Here is an 11456-nt window from a genome sequence, read left to right on the forward strand (position 1 = left end):
ACTCTTTAAACATTTATAAAGTGCTGTAGTTAGAAATTTCCGCTTTCCTTTTAATCCGTCTTTGCTGAAACAATTTTGCACGCTGCGCTCTAATACACAATCTAGCACGTTCTTAATAGTTCTCCGCGGAGTTGGTCCACCCACACTTCTAATCTGACGAATCTATACACAAAAGTAAAAAATAAACAATTATATAAAAGTTCTTTATTTAAAATGTATTTTATTCCTCCATAATAATTGAATAGACATGGTATCTTCAACCGATTCAAAGAGTTTTTTTGCGTGTGTGTAATATTTACATTAATTTTTCCACACTTGTGTGGTTTGGATAGTTCTTCATAATGACATATAAATACCATTATGAAAGAGTTGAAGCAACGTTTTATAACCGGATGCTCTTCCTGACGTTAACATGAAGCAAAGTGCACTTGATTACATGTCACCAGCAGCAGGATAACCTTACTGAACGTAAGGATAACCTGAGATTACAACTGGATAAAAAAACTATCCATTATGACACAAGTTACAAAGTTGCCTAAAGAAAACGCTATATAGCAAAAATTATTTAAAAACAAAAAACAGTAATTTAAGGATCTATTTAAAGGAACTTCAAATACACCTTCTGCAACCTTGCTACTTTACTTAAGTTTAACGTATTTTCCTGTTCATCAAACTTCTCTAACGAGTCAATAGGCTTTATAATTGCATCTGCTTCAATTGTGTCATTTGATACTCCCACTACACTTCCAAAATTGCTTTCTAATAAATCTAAGCGGTCGATAATCTTTTTTTGATTTTGCTTGATCAGCGTAAATTCATTTGTCAACTCTTTAAAAATTGCATACTGAAATTCTAATAATTATATAAAAAAAATAATTTAATTATTGCATATTATTATTGAAAACTTTAACTTTTTTCATATACTAAATCATAAATTTTATAATGGAATATGTTTTTAAAGGTACGTGTTTTATTTTTAGTGTAATAAAACAAGCACACAAAAAATAGTATGTACACAATTTTAGATTGTATAATGCCTTTTATTGTCAGAATGAACAGGGTATTAAAATGAGCAATAAAAATGTCACATAAAAATAATGTATTACAACTAAATAAAAAGACTTATTGGTAATTTTTAACTTGCGTTTATTTGACATTTCTTTAAATGAGGAACCGCCATCACCCACTTTTGAAGGCTTCTCAAACAAATTTGTGGTTTTACAAAAATGATCTTGTTTGAACAATGATGCAATATTTAATTTCGAAGACGTTGTAGGCGTTTCCAAAATATCACTAGGTGTAATACGTTGCGAAGATTTAGGAGAAGATTTAGGACTGGACGCGAAATCTATCACTGGACTTGCAGCTCGTTTATTCATTTTAATTTTTTGTATTGCTAAATAACAAATAATTCATGTTTAAAAAGATGTACTTTTATGTTCTGGAAAACATTTATTTAAACATTTCAAAAGGTTAAAATGATTACATAAATTTTCAGCCTCATCTTCAGTTTGAAAATGTAACATCTGGTTACATGTTTCTAATGTTCCAGAATCTAATATATACTCAACAAACTCAAATTCCTGCCATCCTGGTTCTGGTACAGCCCATTCTGCAATATACATACCAACTGTCTTGTACCCTTTTGGGGGGAAATAAACAATAGAACTACCCGAGTCAACTTAGTGAGCTGGAACTACTGTTTTGGTTGGTTGATTTTTTTCAATTATCACAATAGTGCTGAATAGTCTAAAGAAAAAATTTTCTATTTATTAAAATTTTTATAGAATTAGTATGTTAGGTTTCTACCACAGCTCAAAACACAATTTCAAAACAATATAATCCATTTTTAAAAAATTAATTTTATAAAAACATGCAGCTCAGAACTATTATGAAATGTCAAAACAGCATCACACTCCAAATTTATGTATTTTTACTTGGGGTTAGTGATTTAACAAACTGTTGGAGCTGAAAAAACAGCTCCGAAAACTATAACTTAAGAACTGAGATATTAAATCAGCTATGAACACAAATAAACAAATTTATTATCATTTAAAATTTGCACAATTTAATAAAGAGATAACAACTCGATCATCTTCATGCATCAAACAAACACATTTTCTTAATACAATGTCTACATCATCTATTTTCTCCAAAGGATGTTTATCTTTTTTTATGACGAATATGTTTAGTTTATTAGAATCAATAAAATCTGTGAAAAAATTATCTAGCTCAGCCTTTTTAAAGGCATTGTAAACCAATCTACCATTTGGTAAAATTTCTTTTATAAAGCAGACATAATTTTTGCTAAGAAACCAAGAGTTTTTAGCACAATCAAGTTTTGTTATATGAGTAGAATTTTCTTGTAATGTTCCCTTCAACTCATCAAGTCTTTTTATAATTTCTTTTAATGGATTTCTTTTACCACGCACTAGACGCTTTATAGTTTGCAAATATATATATAAATAAATAAATATAATATAATAAATATATAGTTTGCAAATAATTTTCAAATTGAAAATAAGAATAAGCATCAAGAGGCAATTGAAAATATTCAACATCATCAGGAAGATGTTTCAGATTATGAATGCAGTAAACTGTGAAGGTATTACCATAATGTTCATGGGCATTGCTTACAAAATAGTTAATTAATTCACGTGCTGAATTTAAATAAGTCTGCCTCAAATTTATATTCTCTTCGCATAGCATACGAATGGCAAGCACTAAACTTAAGAAATGCTTGTATGTTTTAGGATTTATAACATTCTTAAGAACAACAATACCAGTATATAAAAGAAATGCCCTAAGTTCAGTTGCCTTCCAACGATTAACCTCAGTCAATTCACGAGGCTGTCTTACAAACTCTGAAGGTAGCTTTCCCTTCATTTGACTTAGACGAATAGAAATTTTTATTAAGTTTGCAGCAGATAATCTTTCTGAATATATACGTGGATATGAGCCTTTGAAATAATATAAAATACGACGCACTGCACCTAAACAAACCAGATGCATATAATCTAATGGAAATTGTCTAACAAGATCTAAACTATGTATTTCATACAATGGCGTTATATTGTGATGATGACACCTGTTATCATTATTTCTTTCAGAATATTGACCAGTCCTTAGCCCATTATCAGTTCGTGAAGAAATTAAATTAGGATTTGTTGTATCATATACTATCCGACCCTGAACTGGGACCCCATAATCATCACAACGCTCACATGCATTGTAACCACTGTGTTGCACAGTTCCCTTTAAAAGACTTCGAGCCGGTGAGTCACATGGAATTGCAAATATTGAAATAATATAAAACTTTCCACATAAACTAACAGTTTTATTATGAAATTCCTGAAGTTCTTTTGAAAAATCATGCAGAAAATTAATTGCAGTTGGCTTTTCATGCCCACCATACAACGCAATTGTAAACGGATTGAAGGTAGAAAATTGGGATGTTATTAACCATAACTGGTATCCAGATGACTTGAAAATTGGAAGACCATCTACATTAAACAAAAGTTTAATTTCTTTATCAGCACAAATATTATTCTTTAATATATCTTCAAGACCTTTTCTTATACCGAGGTAGTAATATTCTCCAGCATTTAATTCAATGGTTTGAACTTTATCTAATGTGCCCAAGATGGTTCGTGAGTCTTTTGGTAGTTGATGACCATGAGATCTTAAAATCTTTAACAAATCATTGACACAAGTTTGTGTGCATTGCACAGTGGTCCAAATGGTGGACAAAATGAAAAAATCTATATTTCTGGACTAAAATTTTTTTATGATTTTTTGAAACTACAATAAAATTCGACTTAAATGGAAAAGACTAGAGGTGATTATCATGCCTGGTTAAGAAATGACAACCTTTCAAATTTTTAAAAAACATGTAAAAAAAACGTTCACACCGCAGAGTTAGATTTTTCACATACATTTTCTAATTTTAATTATATGCAGCAGATTTATAAACAAAAATTAAAAAAAATATTTCATTTCTCACGAAATTGAATGAACAAAATAAAAGTATTAACTCCTTTTTTTTTTTTTAACGTTATTAATAAAAAAATTTCATTTCTTTTAAAAAAATTTAATGCAAAAGTCAGTTTCTGCAAAAAAAAATCTCTTAAATTTTGTATACTTCCTCAAATATCTCAAAAACCGGAAATTTGGTAATACTAAACCATATATTATTTAGAAACTTCATACTGTTGCCATTGTTTTGGTATGCCACATATATTTACCAAACACCCGGTTTTTAAATTATTTGTGGTTATAAAAACTATGTTTAACTGTTTCTTTAAGCATAATGCACTAGTTATTTTATCTAAACTTTTTGAAAAGACTAAAAAAATAGCAAACGCTCAAGTTTAATTTTTTTATTTTACATAAACAAAGTATTAACAATGTCATTTTCATGTACTTTGAAACATGTTTTTTTACTATGCCCTATCTCACTACACAATTTGCATTGTAATCGACCTTTGTTTCTTTGCTCGGTAACTAAAGGGTCAGAGCCCACCCAGAGTCTTTTAAAACAATCTTCCAAGTTCTGCAACTGATTTGTTTTTCTTGATAGTTTTTCTCTAAATATTCTAAGTTGAATGTTGTTGGCCTCCATGCCTTCCTCGCTCCATGATTTAAGTCCTGTATCATTATTTAACTCAATAAGCTCCCAAGTATGTCCTAATAACTTATGAATAGTCGGTGTCAAACTAACCCAGGGCATTTCTTGTCGAAGAAGAATGTTTGTCTCCTTACATATATCTCTATATTTTTTTATGTTAATTTTCTGACTAGATGACATAGCACGAATAATATTAGACAACAAGAAACCGTACCGCTCTGCTAACATTCTGGCATGTTTATTTGAAATGTAGTCAGTAATCAGTTTTCTATTTTTCTCATTATAAAGAAGATTTCTAGCAACGTTGCCAGTTGTAGTACTACCCCCTTGACCTGATAAATCTGCAAAATCCCACTTGATACCTGTTTTTTTTCCAATTAACTCCTGTATATTTTTTTTCTCTATTTCAAGGAAGTGCGTAGTACTGGCTGTCTTAGACTCTGTCCATGCGTGAACTCCTGCAGATAAATGAACCACAACTTTGATAAAGTGGTCAAATCCACGGAGTAATGCATGTAGTACTTGTACAGACCTTACGTTAGATCCAGCTATTGGACTTGCTGCTTGTCCATGGTGAACATCATATTCCTTTGACTTTTTAGTTAAAGAGCCGTCTTCTTGAACTAAATCCAAAAATATCTGCTCCATGGTTTCGATGTCTCTATTTATAACGAATCCCTGTTCAATTGTACATATATCTTCACATTGTTCCTTAGATAGATCACAAAGATCACAGTAAGCACCTCCAAGGCCCTAAGATTGTGCATCCTCACGTGATTCTTTTCCCATTTGAAGCATAAGAGGCCTCTGTGAAAAATCTGAGTTTGGAGATATATGTTCCCATATTAAGTTGTTTCCATCTGCATTAGAGTTTAAAAGTTTCAGAGGGCAAAACATTGCCATGATTATATTATTGGTATTTACATTGTGTAGCTGATTACACATTTTATGTCCTCCACTGCCATCATATCCAAATTTAATTTCAAGAACTAAATTTGTTAGTTCATTTGTTTTATGGACATTTTCAAGCTTAAGAATTTGGGCTACTGTGATTTTGACAGATTCTGTAAAGTTAGAGTAAACTCCAATATATGGTTCAGGTAGGGGAACGGTTTTCAGAGGAGTAATAGAATTTTTGAAGTCTTGAACCTTTTTCCAGCTTGGGTAAACATCGATACTGTTAGCTCTTAGCATTTTCCTCAGTTTTCTGTATGCTGATCGACCCAGCAGTGAATCACAGCAGATTGCAACAGCTGTCACAGTTGTTATTTGAGAAGTTTTGACACAGCTAGAGGATGAACATCTAGATAATAGGAAATCACAAACCTCTTTCAGATCAATATTCTCGATTTCAGCAAGTTTGTTTACATTTTTCCAGAGTTCTTCTGTTCTTCGAATTTTTGACTTTCGAGAAATACTATCCCATTTTTTTCTATTTCTTTGCGTATCTTCTTCTGAATTGTAGTCATCTTCTTGGTTTATCATATCTTCATTAAATGACAGCAAAACCTATATATGAAATATATGTAATATATATATATATATATATATATATATATATATATATATATATATATATATATATATATATATATATATATATATATATATATATATATATATATAATTGTAATAATACTATATATGTAACACTAAAAATTTTAATTATTATTATTAGTAATATCAAACTTTATGATTTATAATCACAAAAGTAATAATAATGATTTTTGTCAAAATTAAGTTTTGTTTATAAATGCAGTAAAACCTGCACTAATTAAATAATATTCTATAATAATTATGTCATTTTTTGTTTAATTTACATATATATTTGAAGGTTTTAATTACCTCCACTATTCCCAGCTTTACTATAGCTTCTTTGTCAATCTTGATACGTTTTGCAATAAACATTGATTTTTTTAGGTTGCTGAACTGCCTAAATGTACTTGTTAAAACTAACTCTGAATGTTCGTCAATGTCGTTAATATTCTCTAACAATTTAAACACTGTAATTAATGCTTGTGCTGAATTAACATTGTTATCTAATATTATTTTGAAAACTTCTTGTTCTGTATAGAGAACCATATTGAACGGAGAAATTACCAGAAACAAAGTAATATACTTTTACTAAATTGTTTTTATCGTGTTCAGTGTTTAATGTTTGTTCTTATTCTGAATTGAATAATTTTATTTTAAAAAGCTTTAACCCATTTGGCGACGATTATGTGGTTAAACAGTTTTTATTGTTAATTGTTATATATGGCTTTTAATGTTAATTTTTGAGGGTTTTAATTCAATATAAACTATTGCTAGAATTCGTAAATAGGAAGTTTTAATTCAGTGATGAATGTCATTACCTAATTCCTGTGTTTAATGCAAGCTATAGCTTGCATGAATAATTGTAGTTATAACTACGCAACATAAATAAAATACTATACAATATTTTTATTTTGTAAATACAAATCATTATTTATGGTTTACAAAATTACATAATTAAAAAGTTTGATTCGGCGTAAAAATTTAGGCTGCATACACAGTAATCGCAGGGGTTGGAAAATGGTTTTCACCGCTCCTTTATGGAAAATACAAGCAAGTAAAGGAAGGAGGTAGTGCTGTTAGGAAATTTAAAAACTAGAAAGAAGAATTTTTTTTTTTTTTAACACCCATAAAAAAGTGACGCCCTGGGCGGATCAGCACCCCATTTTTTGCACGATTGCTACCCTGATGTTAACACATAGGCCGCAACTTTATAATATAAATCTGAGGCAATTTTGACCTGCCTTCAAATAGTTATATAAATTTGTCCGCAAAACAGCCCAAACGGACCACTGTGCATTGGTGTTGCAGAGCCCAAATACGAATGTGTTCAGACAATAAATGGTCATAACTGGCATCATTAAAAGTAGAGAACTGGCATACAATAGAAGTATCATAATCAACAGTATCATTACTTAAAGGGAAATCTATTGTCTCAGACAAGAAATTGTTATCATGAAATTCAGCAGAATTATTTTCTGAAAACAAGTCATGACTAGATTCACAATCTGATCGATGCTCAGGAAATAACTGTGAATATTTTAAAGAACAATTTTCGTTTAACTCTTTGTTTGTATCACTTAAGTGCTCCTCAACCCACTCATCTTCATCAACAGATTGTGAGATTGCAAAAACATGTTTTCTGATGTTTTGCCAATAAGTAGTTCGCTCGCTTAAACAAAATAATAACTATTTGATTATAAAATTAGAGAAGGAACGTTGAGTATACCCTATTTGAAAGGTTTTAATCTAAATAAAGACTCTTGATCATATTTTAAAGCAGTTAAACAATAAACGTATAAAAATAAATGCAAGGAAATATAACATAGTTTATGTTTATGTCAATCAATCAATATTTTAGACACTTTAATAAGTGCATATATATATATATATATATATATATATATATATATATATATATATATATATATATATATATATATTATATATATATATATGTGTGTGTGTGTGTGTATATATATGCAGTTATTAAAGTGTCTAAAATATTGATTGTCATATGTTATGTCATATATTATATGACATATAATATATATATACAAAAGTGAGAGAATTTACTAACAATTACAAACTGATGATGCGTAAAGGTCTACTGTCATAGTCTATGACAGTAGACCTTTACGCATCATTTTTTTAGTTTTTTCTTTAGTTCTTTCTTTATGACATAGAGAAATAACTAGAAATAAAAATAAAAATTGTATATAAATTCTAAAATAGCAGGTATAAAAGAGATTGCTTAAAAGTAAATATAGTTATTGTTTTAACAAGGAAAAAAGCTATTGTCTAGAATCTTTCTTAAGCAACACAATTCTAAGATATTTATTATCAACCATTATATTACTTATATAATTTACTATTATTCAAGTGAAATATTATAAAATCATTTAAAACATATTACTAGGTTTTGACTTAAAGCTAAGACTCATAGCTTTATAAACCTCTATTTATAAATACATATTATGATAATGACCTTATTCTCATAGTACGAAAAATTAAGGTTTATAATCTGGCTAATAAATCTAGCAAGCTTTGAACCTTATAAATAGTGTTGACCTACCTGTGGGATCTTTTTTCAGGGTTTTTTTTAATTCTTTTTTCAGAACTCTTTGATTCCATTTCGAATAATTTAAAAGAATTTAAATTTAAATCAAACAGATTAACAAGATTAACACGAGTTGAAAGTATAGCTAAGCACGTCGATAAAATAGCTTCGGTAAGCCCATGCGCATTAAAATCAAAACTTAATTCCTTCGGACGTCTATGGACGTCCACGGATGTCTAATTACGAGAATGCAATGGATCAAGTAGAATTTAGACTAAGTTGGACGTCTAAGCACGCCACGGACGATTGGACCAGTTTTGCACGTCCTAGGACGTCTAGCAGACGTCCGATGTTTACTGGGAAAGTGTCTGAGTATGCTTTTTTTTCAATGAAATTTATATACTTGATGTCCAAAAAACAAGCAAATTTTTAACAACAATAAGTTCATAATACATAAACTTTTTACTCAAAGAAATCCATACAAAATTAAAGTCCCATAATTCTAGTATTCAAAAAATATCCATGTTGATACATATTTCTAAAAAAATAACAGAGCAAAACAAGTTCATACCATGCAACTTTTCAACAAACTTGAAAAAGCGTGTCACAGAATTTGGCCGAAAAAACGGCTCCGTAAAATACGAAAAAACGGCTCCGTAAAATTTACGCGTACCTATCTTATTAATAACTATTTTAATAAAACACAAGTTTTTTCTACGTTGAAAAAAAAAACACAAAAATAATGCTCATAAGAAATGACACTTTATATGGAAGTATAAGTATAGAAATAAAAATTTCTGAAATATATAATAGTTTATTTCTTTATATAAAGTTCTTAATAAATATGCTCTTTTAAATTAGTTATATTTTCTTTTTTTAACTATTTTTATTTATATAAAATTATTAAAACAAAAATGTTGTCTAAAATATATAAAATTTATATTTAATATAAAGTTTAAAATAAATATCTCTTTTAAATTATTTATTTTTTTAAATTAATTATTCTTTAAATTAATTATTCTTTTTTGACTTTTTTTATATATAAAATTTACATGTAATTGTTAGTTACATTGAAAATTTTTTTTTTTTTTTTTAATTTCAGGTCTAAGCGCTCTATTTCTAGAATTAGTTTTCACATGGTGAGATTTAAGAATGCTTTTTAACCACATTGTTGGTGAAGGAATGGATTGGTATACCACCTAAGCTTCACATGATGGAAGATCATGCGATACATTTTTTGCAAATATGGTATCGCATGATCTTCCATCATGTGTAGCTTAGGTGGCACTGAAGCATGAAGCCATTCAGCGCAATAAAATTGCATTAAATCAGCAACGTATAATTCTGTAAACAATAGCATATTTATTAAATAGTTAGACAGAAAAAGAAAAAGGTTACAATTTATTATCTCACAGATTATCTTGATATCTATGGGCCATCCATAAATTATGTATGCAAAAATCTTTAAATTGAGACCCCAACTTCCCCCTGTTAAACCATATACATTTTATAACACCCTCCCCCTAACTTTATCCTCCACTTATGCATGGAGATATAACCCCATTAACCTTAGTTACTATTATAAATTATAATATTTGTATTGTGGGGGAGGGGGGGATAGAGTGTTATAAAATGTGGGTAATGCTGCAAGGGGGGGGGGCAGGCTTTAAATCTAGAGATTTTTACAAAAATTTAATTTTGTCTATACAAACTATAGACAAAATTGACACCAAAAATAGTATAAGCTTCGGCATTACAAAGGTTTTATTTTGAAAAACTTTAATTTTTGAATTAAAATTTCAAAAGATTTTACCCATTTTAATCACACTTTAAAACAATGTTTTAATTGTTTTAAAGCGTAGTTTTAATCTTATTATAATTTTATGCATTACATACGCATCAAGGGGACATTGCCTCCCATTGGTGCATATGTAATATATGGATGACCCCTTATCTATAATTATTTAGTTGTTAAGTATAGTTGTTAAATCATAAATCCAGTAAATTTAGACACAAATAAAACAATTATTCACCACATACATATCCTTTACTCTGCTGCAGTAAGTTTCTCTAAGAATAGTGATATGACTGTATTATAGTCTTCTTTGAATAATAAATAATTGCTACAACCATTGGTTAGAAAAAGAGAATCTAATCAATAGATAATGTTTTCTGTTTGGTAGTTTATCCCCGGGAGTAACAGGACAGCAAAAAGTATTCTTCTCTTTATCATTATTTATACACTTAATTCTGATTCCAGATATAGATACCTAAAAGTATTAGCATGACTTTTTAAAACAATATAACCTAGAATATATAATTTGTTTAATTTTGTTTACATTCTCAGTAAAACGGTTCCACCGTAAAAGGTATATACTTTTTCTTTATAGGTTACTAAACCTGAAAAAATATCAATGTGGTTGTCAGTCAGTATATAGAGTAAAAAGAAGTTGTTATTTTCCTTGTATTATTAATAGTGCAATAACTTGTGCAATAATTTGTGGCAAATTTTTTTTGGATGGATATTTTCTATTTCTTAAAATTGAATAAGAAACACTTGCTTTATCATAGTTTTTAGATTAACAGTCAAATTATAGTGTTTTTTTCCTATCCATTATGCATAAGTTCTGCACAAGTAATTTAAATTTTCGTAATGCAGTTCCATCTAATGATAAAACACTATTTAATCAACGTACGAGGGTCACTATTTATATTTCGGGAATAGGAACAAAAACA

General features: G+C 29.0%; 1 protein-coding gene across 2 annotated transcripts in view; it reads right to left on the reverse strand.

Annotated features, from left to right (window-relative positions):
• The window catches only part of LOC136085921 (uncharacterized), a 9657-nt gene extending 743 nt beyond the window's left edge, over positions 1-8914 (reverse strand). Inside the window, exons 1-5 of one of the 2 annotated variants that reach the window (XM_065807859.1) lie at positions 8736-8910; positions 1487-1749; positions 1145-1396; positions 620-852; positions 3-162 (exon numbers count right to left, since the gene is read on the reverse strand). In XM_065807859.1, the coding sequence (XP_065663931.1) occupies positions 3-162; positions 620-852; positions 1145-1396; positions 1487-1625 (784 nt within the window). In that variant the 5' untranslated portion in view covers positions 1626-1749; positions 8736-8910. Of the gene's footprint in view, positions 1-2; positions 163-619; positions 853-1144; positions 1397-1486; positions 1750-8735 lie in introns of both variants that reach the window. The other variant, XM_065807860.1, reaches the window with a different exon arrangement.
• Between the last annotated feature and the right edge of the window lie 2542 nt (positions 8915-11456).

Source organism: Hydra vulgaris, chromosome 10 (assembly GCF_038396675.1).
Source record: "Hydra vulgaris chromosome 10, alternate assembly HydraT2T_AEP".
Taxonomy (NCBI): domain Eukaryota; kingdom Metazoa; phylum Cnidaria; class Hydrozoa; order Anthoathecata; family Hydridae; genus Hydra; species Hydra vulgaris.